The following is a 22,622-nucleotide window of genomic DNA, read 5'->3' as shown; positions in this document are numbered from 1 at the left end:
CCTCACTGACCATAACTAATTTCTACTAAATTCTACTAAATTCTTTATTCAGTGTTATCCTTTGTTAACCCTGTAAAGCCTGAACCATTAAACCATTAACAGAAAATTCCAGTTCTTTGAAACTGGAGCCTTTTTTGGTCCTTCTGAACAACCTCCAATTTTTTTTTTTTTTTTTCAAATATCAATTTCCATGTATGAGTTTCAATTTTGTATCATATTTGATACATTGGGTCTCAATGCTCAAATATTATTATTTTTGAACAAAAAATACATAATAATAATAATAATTCATTCATTCATTTTCTGAACCCGCTTTATCCTCACTAGGGTCACGGGGGTCGCTTGGACCCTATCCCAGCTACATAGGGGTGAAGGCGGGGTACACCCTGGACAAGTCGCCAGTTCATCGCAGGGCTGAACATACAGAGACAAACAATCACTCTCACATTCACACCTATGGGCAATTTAGATTAACCAGTTAACCTATTAGTGCATGTCTTTGGATGGTGGGAGGAAGCCGGAGTACCCGGAGAGAACCCACGCAGACACGGGGAGAACATGCAAACTCCACACAGAAAGGTCCCACCCCCGTCGACTGGTGTTGGAATCGAACCCAGGACCTTCTTGCTGTGAGGCACGAGTGCTAACCACTGCACCACCGTGTCGCCCAATAATAATAATAATAGCTTTATTTATATAGCACCTTTTAAAAACAAAGTTTACAAAGTGCTTTGACAGACAAAGCAGAGGGCACAACACAGGATACAAGATGTAAGTAAAAACACAAAAACAGAAGCAACACAATAAGAGAGATGTGTACCACAAATGCAAAAACATGACACTTCAAATAAATTAAGTGAATTGGAGTAAGAGGGCAGGGATAACATAACATGATGCTGTCAAATCAATGCAAAAATGAAGAAATGAGATAAAGCAACATGATGTATGAGAATATAAATTAACAATCAAACAGGATAAAATTAAAATAAAAAAAAAAAAAATTAAAAAATTAAAAAGGGACAAACATCACATAAAAGCAAGTCTATAAAAATGTGTTTTAAGAAGTGATTTAAAAGATGTCACTGATTATCTCCTCGGGCAGGCCGTTCCAAAGTCGAGGGGTCCTGACAGAAAAGGCGTGGTCACCTTCAGATTTAAGCCTCGACATAATATAACACAAAAATGTCTCACAAATTAGTAATTCCTTTTCAAAATTGTCAAAGTTCTACCTCCTTCCTCATTAATGACAGTTTTGTAGTGTCATTGGAAAGGCCTCTGGTGAATGAATTCCTCCCCCCTGGTGGATTATCCATGTATTGCATGTATCTAATTGTATACATCAGGTTTTTCAAGAAAAAACTATCACACTGATCATATAGAGGGCTTCAAAACGCATGTATCAAATATGAAGCATTTGGCGTTATGGGGTTAAAGTTGTCACTGGTAATGATTTACACATCAGTATAGTGAGAACTTCAGTTTCACCCAAATGTGATGTATTTATACTGTATTATACGAGTGTGGACAGAGTGAGGGTGTGCTGGAAATATAAATAAATGTTTGAAAATATGTTTGTTCAGTTCACACAAAAAAGTATATGTAGGCAGAAAATAGAAAAAATACAACACTGGTGTTTAATGCAGTGGACTGTTTCAGTGTCATAGGTATCTGGTCACACAAATAAAGGAAAACCTCAGCAGTTTCAGGTTTCAGGCTGATAATACAGTACCTGTTATTATGGTTAACACCCATGACTTACTGACGTTAACAGAGTAAACCAAAGACGAACGCAGGCTGTGAAAGGTATTCGAGCCCAACCGCATTGTCCATGAATACCCTCATGTTAGTCAGCAGGAGTGTGTGCATCAGTTCCCACAGCGTCCCGGGAGAGGCCCAATGACGACAGCAAATGTTAGTCAGAGAGAAAGTGTTTAGAAGTGGAGGGAAGGAAGAAGAATGGTGGTAGACGGCGACGTGAGATTCGCTTAAACATTCATCATAGTGACGACAGGAGGCAGATAAGAGCAGGCCGGAGGAAATGACAGAAAATATACTGCATTAATGCATTCAGCTAATGTATTTTTGAGAAGCTAGACAAGGAGTCAACCTGTCCTCTACCTCTGAGATGTCTGGACTCCAGTGGAGAAAAGAAAAGAAAAGAATACAATACAATACAATACAATACAATACAGTAGAATACAACAGAATACAGTAGAATACAATACAATACAGTACAATAGAGTACAATAGAATACAATGGAATAAAATACAATACAATACAGTAGAATACAATACAAGACAATGCAACACAAAAGAATACAGTAGAATACAATACAATACAAAAAAATACAGTAGAATACAGTAGAATGCTATACAATAGAATACAATACAGTATAATACAATACAATAAAATACAATACAATGCAGTAGAATACAGTAGAATACAATACAGTACAGTAGAATACAGTAGAATACAATACAATACAATAAAATACAATACAATACAATACAGTAGAATACAATACAGTACATTACAGTACAATAGCCTTTATTGTCATTGTGTATACAGTATAATAGGAATGGTACTCCAGGCAGTGCAACAATATTAATAAAACACTAGTACTGCAGAAAATAAGAATAGAGGAAACAGAACATTACAAAACTAAAAATAAGATAAGAACATCGAATAGAAATTCTATCATTTTACAAAGTATCATAAGAATAGAGCTAAAAAAGAATAAGAAATATTTAAAAAATTAGACAAAATATGAATAGATGCGAATTTTCAGTACTAACAGTGTGTGACAGTATGTATGAACGATATTAACAGTATTAACAGTGTGTGACAGTATGTATATCTATGAATGATATTATCAGTATTAACAGTACGTATACCTATGAACCCAAGTCTATAGAAAAATAGTGCATTCATATTTTGATAAATACTGAAGAAATATTGAATTGTTATTGCAGAACAGAAGATTATGTCATGACTTATTGCACATAATTCACATTTGTAGGGTTATTGCACAGTATAGGAAATGATTTTTAAGGATACATTGAGTGAAGCAGTTGAAGAGGAAGAAAACACCAGAGTGATGACTTTATGGAGTTCAGTGTGGTGACAGTTGTTATAGTTTAGATTGTCTTACTGCGTTAGAAAAATCCAACAATGTCCTTTAATTTCTCTAGCTTTAGAAGTTCCCGATGACTCCTGGGATTCTTAGATGTGTCAAATTCACTAATTCGCTAGCAGATGGCGACAGGAACATGCTTCTTTAGACTTTTTTTTTAAATTTAATATTAGTTTTTGTCAAAGTTTCTGATAATCTACAATGGACACAAGGAGAAGAATTAGAGAAATAATAAAATAATGATAAAAAAAAAAAAGATGCTGTGGATTTATTACAACTGATGTGGACTTGTTATTTTTTTCTATATCAGCTCTAACTGTCATTAAAAAATTACTAGTAATCCTGATTTTGGCATTTTTAATCAATATAGTGCTTTACTATGCTATAGTTTCAACACATTTCCAATACTTTAAGGTTATAGTTATTTCTTAATTTACTCATTATATTCAATTCAATTCAACTTTATTTGTATAGCCCAATATCACAACAAGGTTATCTCAAAGGGCTTTACAGAGTCAGTTGGAGTAAACAACAGTCAAATAAACAGCAAGAAAATGAGTAGCGTCCTGGGCATCCCCCGTCCTTAGACCCTCCTTCTCGGCAAGGAAAAACTCAAAACCCAGTGGGAAAAGGGAGAAACCTCGGGGAGAACCACAGTGAAGGAGAGATCCACTCCCATGGATGGACAGGCTATAGATGCACCAGGACTGATGGACGTCCATTTGCAGATGTAGTTCTAGTCTGCAAGGATGCAGTAGGGTGGACACATGCATGCAAGTTCATTAAAGTTACCCAAGGCATCGGTTCACATATATATATAAATTTTTTGTTTGTTTGTTTGTTTTTGTTTTTGTTTTTGTTTTTGTTTTTTTCTAATCAAAACTATAAAAAACACAGATATTGAGTTGGTTTATGATCATCAGAAACTAAACAGACCTGAAAATGTGTACACTGGAGAGGCTTTTTTTTTTTTTTTGGCTCAAATACTCATCAATAATCAATTAAAGTTTCAATATAAAGGGCAAGGCAAGTGCATTTATATAAGACATTTAATACACAACGGCAAATCAATGAGTTTTACATAAATAAAATTAACATCCAGAGGTAAATAGAAGGAAAGTGCTAAAACAATAACTGATAAAAAAAATAAAAAATTAAAATGCAGTCAGAAAAGAGTACAGAACATAAAATCATAATAAAAGAGAGTAAAAGAATAGAAATACAGTATAGGGTCAAAACACAGTAACGTCCCATCAGAGAGGGAACATTAATTGACTGCCATTTCAACATTTATTTCAATATAAAGTAGCTCCTTGTTTTGGATAATCCCTTATGGTCCAACTAAAGCAAAAATGAATTTAAAAGTAAAAATGTGGGTCATTTAGCAACACTAATCTGTCAAGTTGTCTCTAAAATGTCCCGTCAGAGAGATTTCGAATGCCGTGTTTTGACCTTATATTTAAATGCTTCATAGCATATACAGTCCTTTGACACAACCTGAGGTCCCGCTGTGTCCAAACACTTATAATACGTCTCTGTCTTCGTCTTTAACTTCCCAAGTCTTTCAGTTGTCTCCTCTGTCACTGTCCGACTAACGTCTCCTGTTAAATATTCCCTTTTTACTCACACCTGAACCATGAGATGACACAGTTCACTTTGGATTATAATTTGTCAAGAGTTATTGTAGTTTATTGGAATTTTTGCAACACAATAATGAAGTAAACACTTTTTTTTTTTTTTTTTTTTTTTTTGCCAGATGGGCCTAAACATCTCATTTCATGGTTCAGAATATTCCAGTGCTTTTAAATTGTCTTGGTCTAGTTTTTGTTCCAACCCTTCTAGTGATTTGTAAAGGCCAGTGTTTCTCCGTAAATGTGTGCAAATGTTTTTCTTCTTCTCTTGTCTGAAGACGGAACACATTCCTCCGTACGATGTTGTGCCTTCCATGCGGCCTGTGGTTCTGGTTGGACCGTCACTGAAGGGCTATGAGGTGAACGCCGCCACCAAAACTTTCACATGTCATATTCATTTATTTTTATTTCATTGGTTTATTTAACAGGGACATTGTACGTTAATTAACATTGCTGTAAATGCGCCAGTTTGCCCAATGTCTATTTTTCATCTGCAGTCCCTGGACAGATGTTAAATAGTCACTTTCAAAAGTAGCATGAAGTTATAAACTAAAAAATATAAAATTGAAATTACATAGAGTACAAGATGAGTGTTATAATACAAAAATTACAATTAAGTACACATCAGACATAGTAAGTTTAGTAAAAGATTGGTAAAATACACATTGGACTTAAGCCTATTAAAAATACAAGAGACGGGGCTAAAAACGTCTAATGTGGGCAGATTTAATTATTAATGTACCAGTTTTTAGATGCATTTTAAAGAGGTCAGTTCTCTGGAATAGAGTTCCACTCATGTGCAGCTGTAACTGCAAATGAGTCCCCACCAAATGCACTTCTTTTTTTTTCTTTTTAAACTTTATTTATAGAACTTTTCAGCATTTAAAGAACCATATATAACATTTATAATTTCAAGTAATGTATTCATTGAATTGAATTGAATTGCTATTTATTGTCATTTGACAGCACAGAGTACATCCAGCACAGAGTACATCAAACGAGATCGCGATCAGTGATTAGGGACATCGCGACTCAACTGGTGCGCTACCACAGAACCCTTTTCTTCGAAATTTGCAGTGAAGAGCACAGGATAATGCAAAGCACAAATATAAGACATCATAGAGTTTTCACACATTACACATGGACGCATGCTGGTATTTTTTCATGGATTTGATAGGATTCGGGGGATAGGGTGAAAAAAAAACAGAGTTCATGGTGCAAAGATACAAAGATTGACACCGGACATGATCAAATGCACTTTTTCTATGCAGTCTCCTCTGGCTGCATCTCTCATATTTCAGTACGAGGCGGTTCTTATATCTACAAACTGAACAAACATGAATTTGTAGATTTGATCATTTTTTCCCAGCTCAGGAGGCCATACATTTCATTAGCCTCATAGTATAACTGCCTAACTCATACACAAATGGACAAAAGTAATGGGACACGTTGAATTCAAGTGTTTCTTTTCTAACAGGGGTCTGGGATATACAACAATAATAACAAATGTCATAATATAGTTTTACATTGTGATAAATATCATATTGTTTATTAATATTGATGTTTATATCTCTATCTTACAGCTGTAGCCATGATGTGTCCCAATATTTTTGTCCATATAGCTTCTAAACGTCAATATTTCCTTAAAGTTTAATGGTAGATTTTTCTTCCTCAGTGAGATGTGAAGAAAGTAGATGGTTAGTTGTGGTAGAAAATTATTATTTTCAATCAGAGTATGAAAAATATTTTAGAAATTTAAAGGTGAAACATTTCAAATCACAGTCATAAAAAAATCAGAGTTGAGAGAAATGAAGTCAAAACCATCTCTGAGGCATTTAGGAAGCAAAGATAACAATTTAAACCAAACTAACCAATGCAATAATATTTTTCACAACATAAAAGTATATTATGATATTTGTCATTATTGTTTTGTATCCCAGACTTCTGTTAGAAAAGAAAAACCTGAATTCAACGTGTCCCAATACTTTTGTCCTTTTGTGTTTGAGTTAGGCCAGGGGTTCCCAAACTTTTAAAGTCGTGACCCCCAAAATAATGGCGCCAGAGACTGGTGACCCCCACTATCCCTGAAGTGACTGAAGCATTAAAAAAAAACGTGCGCTCACACACTAACAGGCATATCCGAACACAGGCATAACACAAAAGAACAGAACAGCCTAACCAGGATATGATTTAAATGATACTGTGGCATATTTGCTGCATTGCATTGTGGGTACTTGACATTCTACTCATTGTGTTCTGTTTTATGTTTAGGGGTTCACAGAGGGTTTTATGTTAATGTTTTTTTACCTCCGCCAAGGAGGTTATGTTTTTGTCAGCATTGGTTTGTCTGTTTGTCTATTTGTCTGTGTGCAAGATAACTCAAAAAGTTATGGACAGATTTGGATGAAAATTTCAGGAAATGTTGATACTGACACAAGGAATAGATGATTAAATTTTGGTGATGATCGGGGGTGGGCACTGATCTGCCTTGGCAGAGGTCTGTGCTGTACGAGTGCTTTTCTAGAAAAGACAGCGCAGACCTCCACCAAGGCAGATCAGTGCCCCCCCCCCACGCCCATCCCCGATCACCACCAAAATGTAATCATTTGTTCCTTATGCCAGTATCAACATTTCCTGAAATTTTCATCCAAATCCAGGGCACTGATCTGCCTTGGCGGAGGTCTGTGCTCTCCGAGTGCTTCTAGTTTAGGTTAATGTGTCTGTTTTACAACGTTTATTGGCCTTTTTATTTTTATTTTCATTAATGCGATGCCATTAGTCAAACCTGTACCCAACAAAGCCTTACCTGTTTGTCAACGTCAGGTTGTTGTCCATTTGCTATTATTCTAACTTTTGCCCTTGCAAAATAAAAGCATCTCTTATTCTCCATAAGACCTACACTACCAGTCAAAAGTTTGGACTCATCTGGTTTTTCTTTATTTTCTTGATTATTTACATCGTAGATTCTCACTGAAGGCATCAAAAGTATGAATGAACCCATATGGAATTATGTAGTTTAAAAAAGTATGACATAACTCAAAGCATGTTTTATATTTTAGACTCTTAAAAATAGCCACATTTTTCTTTTATTACTGCTTTTCACATTCTTGGCATTCTCTCGATGAGCTTCATAAGGTAGTCACCTGAAATGTTTTCCAAAATTCTTGAAGGAGTTCCCAGAGATGCTGAGCACTTGTGGGCCATCTGTGGTCCATCTCATATCATGTAAATGAGAAGGTGAGTCCAAACTTTTGACTGGTAGTGTACTAAGCAAAACTTAATACCTTCAGTCTTTAAGTGTGTCAATACTGTCATTAATGTGTTAATCATCTCAGAGGTCACAACAAGAGGATTCTGAAAATCATCTCACGACCCCCCGGGGGGTCCCAACCCCCACTTTGGGAACCCCTGACTCAGGCAATTCTGCTATGAGGCTAATGATATATAATATGGGGCACACATCATTGCCTTGGTTTTTCAGTTAATTAGCAAAGTCCAAGCACCTTTAACTGTTTTTTTCTCTAAATGTTGTGTTCACAGGTGACAGACATGATGCAAAAAGCACTGTTCGACTTTTTGAAACACAGATTCGAGGGAAGGTGAGTTCTTCACTTTTCTATCCAAGCTCTCATCCTGCTTCCTTCCTCGTTCCTCATTCCTCGTCTGTCTCCGACTCTATAGGCTGGTATTTATCTGTCCCCTGAGGTTAGCCGAGGGAGTGTGTAACAAGTTTGTTTGGCCTGGAGATGTGTGTGCTGCTGCTTTAAATAGGCCCCGTACATGTCCTTAATAGGCCATAATGGGCTCTAGAGCGACGCAGGATTCTCCTTGTTCACCGCTGAGTCCTCTGCTCAGTTATCCTCCCATCGAACCATCCACAGAAGCCACAGAGTTACACAACGCTGAAATCCACTCAGGCCATCAGCAGCTGCAGGAAATACTGTTTGCTTATTGAACTGCTTGTATCACATCAGTTTGTGTTTATTTAACAAATATTCACCTCCATTCAGTTTGTTTTCTTGCTTTGACTCTCACTCTTTAACGCTGCCTTTCCCAAACTCAGGGTCAGGACTAAACATGAGTCAAGGAAGTGTTTTCAATGGGTTAGGGTAAATAAAAAGTAAAATATGTGACAATATGATGACAAGTGAATTGATTTTTCTAAGCAAAACAGAAGAAGTGTGTGTCAACAAGAGGAAAAAGTGTAAAAGACGTACAGCACGCAGCAACGTAAAAGATGAGATAAGATGAAAACTGCATAAAAGACCTCGTAAAAAAAGAAAATAATATGAAATGAATAAGATGACAGTGATGCCAAAGATGCAGCAAAACAGAAACAATGTAAAAAAAATAAAATAAAATAAAATAAAATACAACACAAAAAAGACATAACAACACATAGCAAGATGTAAACAAAGTAAATATATCAAGATGAAAACGACATTAAAAAAAAATTATGACAAAAATGATGCAAAAATACAAGGTGAAAATGTAACAGATGAGAAAAAAAAACACTAAAAACTATGTAACGAGATGAAAAAAACAGAAAACACACAAGACAAACATGAAACAAAGTATGTAAAAAGATGAAAAAACGTGTAAAATATATTAAAAAGACAAAACCTATGTTAAAAAGAGACTTTAGGTCCCTGGAGAAGTAGGTATGGTCTCAATATTTGCCTTTTTTTTTAAGTAGTCCAGAAAAAAGCCCTGTTCTAGAAACAGTGACATGTCAGACTATTCTATTTAGTTTACCCCAAAATCCATCAAATTATCATGACTTGATCAGGAGCAGTTTGTAGGTATTATTGGTCACACAAGCAGCTGCATAAATGTAAATGTATTCAACATGAGGGAATCTTAGGATAACGTTAGCCTTTCATAACGTTAGCCTACTCACACAGTTTAGCTATTGGCAACAAAATCACTTCTCCTCTAAATGTGCAGTCATATGGAAAGTAGTTTAAAACTGTGACTCATTTAGAAACCACCTTAAAACTTACCTCAGAATTATGTATTCCATGAAAGTAGGTTCTCTCGATATGTGTCACTCATTTGACAGATGTTTATTCTGCCTTTCTTGGTCGCATTTCCAATAATTGTGCATCTTTCAGTGAGACATGCAGTAACCTGTCAATCAGCTGGGGTGGCACTGGCACCTGAGGTGTCCAATCAGATTCCAGAGGCAATATTTTCCTTGGAATGACCCGCCCTATTCTGCCTCTGATTGGCTCATCGGTCCTCATGCCTAAAGTTAACCAATCTAATCAGTGAAGGCAGCCAGTACTAGCCAATTAGAGGCAGAGGAGGGTGGGTCAAGGCTTCACCATCTGAGGAAAAAAATGGACAATTTGGCTCAAATATTACTGAATGGTGCACATCAGGGGGATTTAGAAGTGGGTATACACAATGCTGACTGGAAAAATAAGTCTGGACTACTCCACTGGTCATGTTGTATACTTTAACATACTTTTACATACGGGCTCGGTCTAATGTTTGATGTAATGTAGTTTATGTCTCAGCATTGGAGTCAACATGTAACTTTTCTCTTTCATTTATTGTCCATCTACCTTCTTTATTTGTCTAATTGTCCATAACTCATCTTCCACTGAGGTGTTACTACTCTTAAGATGTAACAAGAATCAAAATCGTGTTGAAAATGTGAACATTATGATAATTCATGATGTACGCTGATCAGCCATTACATCCCCAACAACATCTGGAGATGTTCTGACCCAGTGATCTGTCCGTCAGAGTTACTTTTTTGTCAAATTGGCTCAGATCCCATCTATCTGTTACTAACACATTAGTTTCAAAGACTAAATGTTCACGTTCTGGCTTATATGTCCCACCCACAGACAGCTCCCATTATAATAAGATAATTGAAGCTGCGGTTATTGATTATTTTTTGAAATCAATTAATCTATCAATTATTCTCTTTCATTCACTTCAACGATTATTTGAACTGGTGGGAAAAAAATAGTAAAAATGTGAAAAAGACATGCCTAAATGACAAATAATTTTTCCTTTATTCCAGAACCAGCTGAAACAACAACTAAAAAAGTATAAAACTAAAATGATATAGAAAAAATATCTATATAGAAACAAACCAGTCAAATGACATCTACAAACAGTATGTTCACTGCAGTCTTCAACACATGTGTATCTAACTACTAACAACTTAAGATGGAACTAATATACAACTGAAAAAAAGAAGACAAATTATTTTTAATGTTTGTATGAAAGTTTAGAGGAGTAAGTGCTGGTTCCAGTGACGAAAAGTGAACATATTGACATTTTCTGCCTTTTTGTTCCCGTCTCCATGTTGTTTGTGTTGATCCTGGCGTCATGTGCGTCACAATGAACGTCCGTGTGAAACACAACAGTGGAACCAGTGATTAGCTTCAGCAAAATAAAGGAAATTAAAATAATAATAAATAAAGGAAAAATTGTAACTGAATATTTTTTGTAATTGATTCGAGCCGATTAATTGATTAATTGTTTCAGCTCTAAAGATTATCAGTGTTGTGGCCACTTTTCCTGTCAGTGGTCATAATGTTATGGTTGATCAGTGGGTGAGGTCAAAGGTGTCACAGATGGACAGCCCACTACTTTTTGATTCATAACTTTTGAACCAGACAAGTTTAAGACAAATATTACACATAATTGGAAAGGTCTGAATGCCATCTTAAACATACTCAAAGGGCAAAATTTTGTTTCAAATATTTTTAAATGAAAATTTTCAAAAACTACTGCATCACGGATGGACAAAAAATTAACATCTATTTTTTGCGAGAATTACAAAGTTCTCAAAAGTGATGTTCCTCTGACAACCAAATAACTGGTTAGAGGAAAAAAATATTTTATCATACTTAAATAGCAAGAGTTTTGACAAATGGCAGCGTCATGGATGGACAATAAAAGTAAATATCAAATTAAACTTTTTTATTTCAATTATCAATATCATATAATTTTTTTATTTTTTTTTTACAATATTTACATCATACAAATAATATTAACATTATATTCAAATGTATTTTGCATAGATATATGCATTTATTAAGTTTAAACACTGTGTGTTTAGAATATGACATAAATAATATAATAGTCAAATATCAATGTATTTGGAATAAATTTAGTTTATTTGTGCGAGTTTTTATAATGAACCCAGAATTATGGCACAAAACTTTGTCACTTTACAAACATTCATGCTCATAAAACTCTTCCATTTTTTTTCACATCTTTTTTTTCATTTCAAAATACATTTCCTTGAAAATATTAGCAATTACCTACCCAAAAATATAAGTTTGGTGTAAATTATTGGAATTGAATTTTTTTGACCAGACGTTAACCTTCCCTTGACCTCGCCCCAGTGTGTTTACTTGAGACATTTGGGCTGAAAAAGTCTTTCTTTAACACATCAGAAAGTTCACATCTGTTACCTAGGCTAAATAAGTGTATGCGTTTCTATTTCATATCAAATCAGCTGCATACTTTGTAGTTAACCGGTGTTTTTTCTTGTCTCTTGTGGCAGAATATCAATCACTCGCGTGACGGCGGACATCTCTCTTGCCAAACGCTCAGTCCTCAACAACCCCAGCAAGCACGCCATCATTGAACGCTCCAACACACGCTCCAACTTGGGTATGTTTGTCCTAGAAATGACTGCGATGCCTGGGAACATCTGGTGTTTTGATTCATAATGTTTTCAAGGAGACCAGCTTTTGTGGAAAAGGAAGGAAACGATTAAAGAAAACTCTTGACAATGGTAATGATAACTCCCGACGGCCCAGAGTGGCCTTGGCTGATTTCTTCTGTTAGGAATGAAAGATAGCGCAAAACGCACGATAACAAGTTCAAGAACTGTACTGATTTGACGGGGCTTGATTGGAGCGCTGATGTGTTTAGAAAGGCCCAGATTCCTGAGTCAGACAGGGGTGGCAAGGCTCAACTTTTGTTATGTATCAGTGTAAGCATCAGTCAGCGGCTGCAGCAGAGTCCAAAAATAAACCCATGAAGTCCCAGGAAAGGACTGAAAAGAAAGAGTTTACCTCAGTTTGTCTCTGATTACAGACATCCATTATACTCTAATATAAAGAGGAAGTGTCTGTTACCTCTACTTCAATGATGAATGAACACAGAATATTAAAGCTGAATCATTTTAGTGAGTGTCACATGGATTTAAATCACTTCACTGCATTCTCTGCAAAAAAAAAATCCTCTTAAATCATTTTGCACTGAGCCTTTAAATTACACAGAATTTTTGTTTAAAAAAAAAAAGAAAAGAAAAGAAACTAGAAGCACTCGGAGAGCGCAGACCTCCGCCAAGGCTGATCAGTGCCCCCCCCCCCACCCCCCGTGGGCCCCCCCACCCCCGATCACCACCAAAATTTAATAATTTCTTCCTCATCGCATTTCCAACAAACCCTGAAAATTTCATCCAAATCTGTCCATAACTTTTTGAGTTATGTTGCACACTAACGGACAGACAAACAAACAAACAGACAGACAAACAAACAGACAAACCCTGGCAAAAACATAACCTCCTTGGCGGAGGTAACTAATCCATTAACCCTTAAAGACCCACACCTGTTTTTGTAAGTAAGTAAATAAATTTTATTTATAGAGCACTTTTCACAGACAGATTCACAAAGTGCTTTATCAAATCAAATCAAAATCAAATCAAATTTATAGAAACCCAACAGAATCCTCCAGGAGCAAACACTTGTGACTGGTGACACAACTTTGTCACAACTTCAAAAATGATTTAGTATTTTTTTTTATTTATCACCATTTATTATACTATTATCCTCTGCATTTAGCATTTTTAAATATAAATCATGTATTTTCCTGTATTTAATTTAATGATCATGTAGATATTTATTAAAGCTCAGAGTGAATTCAAAGGTAATCATATTAAAAAAAAATTAAATGAGGGGAAAATGACATTTCCCACAAAATATATCATTGACTGACCATAGAACAAGTGTCTACAACCACTGTCATTTGTCAAACTGCATGGGTTTTACTGGTGAATCAGAAGAAAAGTAGAATAACCTTTATTGACCGGGCCTCTTTGTCCTGGCGCCGCGCCGCTGTAGCATCTTTTTCCACTGAAGGCCTCGGTGCAGGTGTCTTTTCCAAGTGAAGAACATAGTTATTGGTAGTGATCGAACATTTATGTAAATTTAGCAAGTCGAACGCATTCTGTACTGTACAGGAGACACGGCACAGAGGAGACTGATTGACAATGGTCTACAGTCCCTTAGCCAATCAGGATGCAGAACTCAATGCACGTTCATACACTGTAAAAAAAGCATGCAAAATTGCACTAAAAAAAATCCGTGAAACACCGAGGCCACAAAAGGTGAACCACGTTATAGTGAGGGACAACTGTAGTAACTTCATCAGTGCTGTAGTTGATGGTGTTTCTATGGTAACTACAGAGCCTCTTAATGCCCAAATTGGTCCTATCTGATGATGACCATTAAAAGAAAACAAACTGTATTTTATGTGAATTATTTTCATGCATTGATAGGATTAGAGGTTCATTTTCTGTCGGTAGATGGTTTTGGTCAGCGGAGGATGTTTGAGTCTTTATGGGTTAAAATGCAAGATTTCATGCAAGATTTAAATCACTTATCCTGAATCAAAAATAGCACTTGATTCACTAACTTCATTACAATAAAACATTTCTGGAAAATTCTCCATTGGGACCAAGTGAAATTATCTCACCCATCTGGCATATTAGCTGGAAAATTTGTGAATTTGTGACTCAGTCGTGAGCTGTTAGCCTGGAATGTTTTCCTGTTATTATCAGTTTACTTCAGTCTTTGTCGTGACTGGGACTCACGAAGCCTGGCTGTGTTTCTCAGAGTGGGAATTGTGCCCCGTCGTCATCGTCATCTGCTGGAGTGGGAGTTGTATGATGTAACAGTCACTATGTATTAGAGGTAACAGAAGTTATAACTTGCTGTTCTACTCGGGGATATTGTAGTTTCACACCTTGTCCCTCAGGTCACACTGTCTTATGAATATTTAAGGGAAAAAGAACGGAGGAAATCGGAGTCTGACTGATGGATTTTGGATCTAGGCAACAGGGATGATGGATGCTGTTGACAGGAAGTAATAACTCATGTTATTGCAAATCATTACAAAATAAGAAAAACGGCAGGGCAGTGAGTTTGAGATCAATATGATGGCAGTAAAGAATGTTCCTGTGTGAGCTCTGGTTTTTGATTTTCATGTCACAGTCCAGAAGTAGTTATTTTTATTCTGAAGAACTGCCATTATAATACGGCTGCAACTAACATTACTTTCATTGTCAATTACTCTCATATTTTTGGTTAGTTAAATCATCTTTAGGCAGTGGTGTAGTGGTCCCTGGAGAAGTGGGTTTACGCTCAATATTTGCCTGTTTTTTTTTAAAGTAGTCCAGAAAAAAAGCCCTGTTCTAGAAACAATAACATGTCAGACTACTCTAGTTTACCCAAAAATCCATCAGTAGTATTTGCTCACGATTATAAAATTATCATGACTTGATCCATGGTTATTATTCTTAACAAAAACTAACGAAAGGATGAAAACTAGAATTGAAAAAACATTTTCGTTAACTGAGATAAATAAAAACTATAATTAAAAGAAAAAAATGATAACTGAAACTGTATTGTGTGCTTACAAACCTAACTAAAACATATAAAAATTATGGATAAAATTCCCATCATTTTCATTTTTATCAATGTCGGATTGATATGAAATTGATTTATTTTTAATTTATTTTGCTCGAGCAATTTTAGCTAGCACCACCATACGACACTTAATGGTCCGTCACTTCTGGTCACTTGTGGTTTAGAGTCGTCCTCTCGTCCCCACTCTACATGGCAACATGGAGACTAAAGTTAGGAGAAAGCAGCACAGTCCTGTCTGGGATTTATGTGAATACGACCGCGATGATATGAAAAAAATAAAACTAAAACTAAGCATTTAGAAAAGAACGAAAACTAATAAAAACTAGCAAACTTGCTCTAAAAACTAATTAAAACTAACTGAATTAGAGAAAAAAAAAAGGTCAAAACTAAGTAAAACTAAACTATAATGAAAAATCCAAAACTGTTATCACCTTGACTTGATCAGGAGCAGTTTGTAGGTATTATTGGTCACACAAGCAGCTGCATGAATGTCAAATGTATTCAACATGAGGTTAACATAGTGTAAGGCTCAGAAGTTAGAATAATTTATGTTGAAGGAATGCAAGGTTTAACAGTGGAGTAAATTACAGGGAATAAGTTAATTCAGGTATTTGTTAAAAAATATATTGACAGTGTTTACACAAATAACTATTTACATTTATGTTTGCAGAATTATTATTTACACATATACACATTTAATTATTTTCATTTGTTGTATATAAGCAGCTAAAATAATGTGTTGAATGTGCGTTCTCTAAATCATTTACATTTACTGATCTAGGTACTGTTAGTTCCTGATTGGCTGGTTCGGTCATGTGAGATGTTGTTTCAGGAAGTGTTGTAGCTGTCACGGCACATGAAAAGTAAAGCACTGTTGTATGAAGAAATCCGTCTCAATCCTGCAGTCTCATTTTATCAAGAATGAACTATTAACCACCAACGAACCCTCAAGTTACAATAGGATAATGTTAGCCTTTCATAACGTTAGCCTTTCATAACGTTAGCCTACTCACACGGTTTAACTAATGGTGACAACATCTCTTCTCCTCTAACTGTGCAGTCATATGGACAGTAGTTTAAAACAGTGACTCATTCTGAAACCACCTTAAAACTTACCTCAGAATTATGGATTCCATTAAAGTAGGTTCTCTCAATGTGTGTCACTCATTTGAAAGACGTTTATTCTGCCTTTCTCATTCACATTTCCAATAATCGCACTTCATTCAACAAGACGTGCAGTGACCTGTCAATCAGGTTCCAGAGGTGGCCAGCACTAGTTAGCAATATTTTCCTCGGAATGACCCGCCCTTCTCTACCTCTGATTGGCTCATTGAGTCCTCATGCCTAAAGTTAACCAATCTAATCAGTGAAGGCAGCCAGTACTAGCCAATTAGAGGCCGAGTAGGGTGGGTCATGGCTTCACCATCCTAGAAGAAAAAATGGGCAACTGGGCTCAGATCCTACTGAATGGTGCACATCAGGGGGATTTAGAAGTGGGTATACACAATGCTGACTAAAAAATAAGTAGGTATACGCCGCATACCACTGTATTCCCTGGACTACACCACTGTCTTTAAATCTATATAATGTCAGAAATGTGTTTCCTAAAGCACAGCATGTCCATAAATGGACAAAGATATTTATTTTGTTATCACTGAGGAGGAAAGAAAGTAGAAAATGTTCATGTTCAAGATGATGGAATGTGAGAATTTTGACATTTTCTGTCTTAAAAATGCAGTCAAACCATTTATTGATTTTCAAAATGTAGTGGTTGTTGATTAATTTGTAGTTGACAATCAATTAATTGTGGCAGATTTACTTTACTTTGTTGAGACATATTTTTGGTGGAAAGTTTTTCAAGTATTTGCAAGATCTTCATTTACAGAAGCTGAAAAAACGTGATGAAGCCATGCGTGACATCAAATATAAAACCACCGTCTATTAACAGTCAGACGGTGTAAACTGATTTTATACTTGTACACCATGATCTCAAGAAACTACATGAACCTGCAGTTATGTTTTATTTTCATCTTGGAAGGATTTTGTAAATAATGAAGTGGTTGGATTGGTCTTTTTCATTTCATTGCTCTCATTGAGGTGCATTACTGAGTAAACAGTATAACCTCTACACTGACGACCATCTCTGTTCCCTCAGCTGAAGTCCAGAGTGAGATCGAGCGGATTTTCGAACTGGCTCGGACATTACAGCTCGTGGTTCTGGACGCAGACACCATCAACCACCCGTCGCAGCTGGGGAAGACGTCCCTCGCACCCATTATCGTTTATGTCAAGATCACCTCTCCCAAGGTAAGAAGTAGTGGAAGAAGTAGGCTGTAGCTTACTGTGAAAATACACAAAATTAGAGTTATTATGCAGTAAAATGGTCCCTGTGTCAGTGTTTTTATATCATATTCTAGATTAAATATAAATTCAATTCAATCTATCTATCTATCTGTCTGTCTGTCATGTCTGTTCATCTATATTACTGCTGCTTAAGTGTGTATTATACAGTTAAAGTTGTGTTCCGATGCATCACATTCAGTTCATTCAGATTCAGAATACTTTATTAATCCTGGAGGAAACTGAGTGGTTACAGGTGCTCCATGCAAATATGTGTTGCTCCATTCAAGTACATTTAATATACCTAAATATACATCTTAAAACACTAATAGAACAAACAATTTGTATAATATGTACTGGACAAATATTATCAATATGATAAGTAATAAAATATACACAAATACCAGTTACCCTCTTTAAGGATGTGCAGGGTAACTGTATATTATTCATATAATATACATTAATAAGATTATCCACAAGGTTGTCCATTGAGAAATAAAATGTCTCTAAAATATTATCTTTTCCAACAGCCCTGTTTTCATCTCTGTTAGTGCATTTTACAGTGAATCCATGTTTTTTTATAGAGTTTATTTAGCTTAGAAATATGCAGACTTTTCTCAACATATGAAGGAATGCTTAATCCTTGTGTTTGTCACAAACATTCAAAATCAACACATTTGTTTCCTCTGTCAGGAAAAAGGATGGAACATTGTATTTATCTAAAGCAGTGTTTCCCAACCACTGTGCCGTGGCATATAAGTGTGCTGTGAGAAATCATCAGGTGTGCCGTGGAGGATTATCTAATTTCACCTGATTGGTACTCTAAGGGAGCGGCGTGATATAGATTTGTACGACAACACGCACCAATGATCCACTCTATAACAACAGTCTACTGTTTCCCTCTGCAAAGTGAAAAGTGAAAGTGAACCAGCCCCTTTGTGGTGCATTCTGTTGAGCCCCCCTCACTAGTGATGTGTGGATCAGCAAGTTATCCACAGGACCCACAGATCGGGTTGGGGCAGAGGGGTTATGCCTCTATCATACTACAACGGACCTCAATCCATAAACTGAGGGGTCGCTGATGCACCTCTCTCAGCTTTCTCGTTCTGAGACTAGATTTGCATTATTTCAGGTGAAAAACACGTAGACTCAAGAATCTCAAAAAACTACAGTTACGTTAGTTAAATGGATCGTTGTTCCAAAATTTTCCATTATTGTTCCACCGGAAGAGTAACTTTGCGGATAACTGGAAACGTCTACGTGATGCAAAGTACAAAATCGGTGTCTCTTTATCTACTCAGATGCCCAGTGAAGTTTGAAAGGCTAGGATAAAAACCCAAACTGCCAGGAGATGGGGGTTCACCTATATGGTAAAAGACTTACCACTTGAAGTCGGTGTTGGAGAAACACAACAGGAGAATGAAGAAAAAGTCACCAAAAAGCAAGGTTGAGGTTTAAGAAGTTAAAACAATAGCTTTGTTTATTGCTTCAGGCAGAAGTTAAAAAAAAAAGAATCTGGCATCAAACACACATTTCGTTACAGAGAGAAAAAGCAAAAAAGCCAGACCTAATAAGAGTTTCCTTTGTTACTTTTTATAGTCTTTAGTGACTCTTGGAGACTCCCATTATTCAATGACGTCATTTGTCGTAGGCTTATTATTGGTTAATCATAGTTACTGGGCAGAACATGTCAGTCACTCCATAAGCTAATTCTAAGAAAAGCACATGCTTTTACATGTGCACCGCTTTGGCTTAGCACCTGCACTGTTAGGCTAGCATGTCCTGACCACAAAAATCCTCTAGTTCATATTCTGGTTTTTCTGCTCTATGCTCTTTTTACCACAACTACTTTCTAAAGATGTAAAATTAGATCTTTTAGGTTGAATATGACCTTTGCTCTAAGTTCAACACAGGCAGGTGTGAGTTCAATCAAAACCACACACACTCACACGAATCAAACCTGACTGTTCAGTACCTCTTAAAATAAAAATACAAGATACAGTTGGAAAATATAACTCAGAATATAACTTAAGACTTGCAAAAATAAAAAGAGAGCAAAACAACTTTGTAATGTAAAGATTAAGGAGACAACTACTAACGTTACTTTTCCTCTTCTTCATTTTGGTTCATGATGCATGATGTATGATATTCACCTGACATTGCAAAATTTAAAGTCACATTCAACTCCCATTTAATACGATCCGTATAACACGGTAAATATACTTTTTGGGACATTTTTGTTTGGTGGTGTGCCTTGCGATTTTTCTAATGTAAAATATGTGCCATGGCTCAAAAAGGTTGGGAATCACTGATCTAAAGCATCTAAAATACTATAGTGGTGAAAGACAGTATTTGCCTCTTGGATGTCATGAAGGAGAAGTATGAATAAAACTGAATTACTTGATTAAAGTAGAAGTACCACAAATTTGTACTTTGCTGATGTTGAAATAAGTGCAGAAAGTAGCAAGTAACAAGTCTTACAGAGTGACGAGTGATCTCAGTTTTACTCGTCTTTACTCTGGTGTTTGTGCCTCCTCACCGAGCCTCGTCACTGTTCGTGTTGTGTTGGTGTCGCTGAGCTTCTCCCTGGCCGTGACTTGGAATGCGACATGTCAGACGTGACTGCTCGCCCGAAGCCCGCGAATGCACGAGGGATCTGAGTCATCACTGTGACCTTCAGCACGTTAAAAAAAAGACCCATGATTCAGTGATCAATTAAATTATGAAAACACAGAGAATCACAGAGAGCGAAAGGAGGCATGAGACGCACGCTTTAAACCAAAGTGGCATCAGTGTGAATCACACTTCACTGAACATAAAATACTCTTTACCACCTGTTCTCAATGCCCTCCTGCAGACGCCTCAAGTAAAGCAGGAAGAACAGCATGGTTTGAAGTTCTAAAAAAAAAAAAAATAAAAGTGACTAATGTTTATTAGTCATTTAGGTACCACCTTGAATTATAAACATATTATAAAAGATTTATAAATCGTTTGTTTTGGGGGAAACTGTTAGCAATTAGCATGCTAACAGTGAGTGCACTAGCTAAAAGGATATTTTTTAGCATTATGTAAATTGCTAATGTAGTTTGTATAATGATGACCAATACACTTAACATGAAGGGCTACGAGGGTGTTTAATGTAATACTGGTGTAATTTCAGTTATACATAAGCAGTTTGTTAAAAGTGTTGTATTTTGCTTGAGTTAACAATACAATATAATTTTAAGCTAAAGATAAGGGCTCTACTCTTGTGTCGTAGGCTAACTTAAAACAGTAACAAGTTTCATTGTTATTTCTTAAGTGTACACACGGGATAGATAACTGACACAAGCCAAATGTTAGTAACTTATTAATAAATGGTTATATTTCATATTTTACACTGAGGGTCTTTTATAAAAGTTATTACCCCATTAGTAATTGTTTTAGCGCTAATGCTAAGCACGTAGCAAAAAGTAACATGGCAGTTTAAACCAGGGGTGTCAAACAGGCGGACAAGGGGCCAAAACCGGCCCACCAAAGGGTCCGATCCGGCCTGCAGGATGAACGTGAAATACAAAAATTACACTGAAGATATTAACAGTCAAGGATGTCAAAATAAAATTTGTTCAATTCCATCTAAAGTGGGTCAGACCAGTAAAATACTATCATAATAAAGTATAAATAACGAAAACCACATGTTTTTCTCTTTGTTTCAGTGTAAAAAAAAAAGTAAAATTACACAAAAATGTTAACATTTACAGACAAGCCTTTTACAAAAAATGTGAAAAACCTGAACAAATATGAACAATCTGAAGTGTCTTAAGAGATTTAAGAGTAATTTAACTAATATTCTGTCTGTTATTAAATGTTTTGTGGATTTGTAGATCTACTGTGGTCTGTATTTTGTAATGAACATGTAAAACTGAGAAGCTGAGGCCAAATAATGGCATAAATTGTTAAAATTGCACTTTTTTTCCCTAATAAATTTCATTTTGGTTATGGTTCATGTTTTTCCTTATTTTTTTAAAAGATAGTTTGTAGATGTAGAAATTTTGATAATATAATTTTACTTTTTTCACTCTAAATCACAGAAATAAGACATACAAGTTTTAGAATTGATATTATTTATGTATTATTATGTTATTATTTGTTATTTTAATGATCCAGCCCACTGCAGGTCATATTGGGCTTATGTGGCCCCTGAACTAACATGAGTTTGACACCACTGGTTTAAACCATTAATCCTGCAAAATAGTGAGCCTCAATCAATATATGATAAATGATGTGTGAAATGTTATTACAAATACTGGGGTGTAAAATCCTGTGAGTTGTAAGATTCAGAGATGAATGTGTTATGAGCTACAGTTATCCTGTCAAAATACTGTTAGCAGCAAGAAAAAAAAAGCTATGTAGGACTTGGGAGAAGATGAAGGGACCAAGGGCTGATGATAATCATTGAGGAAATTTTCACAGTTTAAATTGACACAGAAATTGAGAGTACAAGAAGTACAAGTTGGAGATTTTTTTTTTTTTTTTTTTACTTCAGGTTTGTCTGGTGAAATGAGCTTAATCTTTTTTATAAACGGTCTGTTCTTTCAGGTGCTGCAGAGGCTCATCAAGTCCAGAGGCAAGTCTCAAGCCAAACACCTCAACGTCCAGATGGTGGCAGCCGACAAACTGGCTCAGTGCACTCCTGTGAGTACCCACCGCCGAGCCAAATCAGTGCTGACTTAAACCCAGTTTTGTCCTTTAGAGATAGTTTTGGCTCTGAGCTTAATGCACATCTGATAAGTCCGATTTTTTCAGCGCTTTATCATTGCCTGCCAGTTCTATTTCAGTTCATCTGTAAT

General features: G+C 36.0%; 1 protein-coding gene across 8 annotated transcripts in view; it reads left to right on the top strand.

Moving 5' to 3' along the window:
- cacnb2a (calcium channel, voltage-dependent, beta 2a) overlaps positions 1 to 22,622 on the top strand; it is a 155,533-nt gene that overhangs the window by 129,116 nt on the left and 3,795 nt on the right. For all 8 annotated transcript variants that reach the window (XM_030123122.1, XM_030123124.1, XM_030123126.1 and 5 more), the window contains 5 exons: positions 5,044 to 5,124; positions 8,306 to 8,364; positions 12,300 to 12,409; positions 17,609 to 17,760; positions 22,372 to 22,467. In XM_030123122.1, coding sequence (XP_029978982.1) covers positions 5,044 to 5,124; positions 8,306 to 8,364; positions 12,300 to 12,409; positions 17,609 to 17,760; positions 22,372 to 22,467 — 498 coding nt within the window. The remainder of the gene's footprint in view (positions 1 to 5,043; positions 5,125 to 8,305; positions 8,365 to 12,299; positions 12,410 to 17,608; positions 17,761 to 22,371; positions 22,468 to 22,622) is intronic.

Source organism: Sphaeramia orbicularis, chromosome 20, assembly GCF_902148855.1.
Source record: "Sphaeramia orbicularis chromosome 20, fSphaOr1.1, whole genome shotgun sequence".
Taxonomy (NCBI): domain Eukaryota; kingdom Metazoa; phylum Chordata; class Actinopteri; order Kurtiformes; family Apogonidae; genus Sphaeramia; species Sphaeramia orbicularis.
This window is presented reverse-complemented; position numbering and strand designations above follow the sequence as displayed.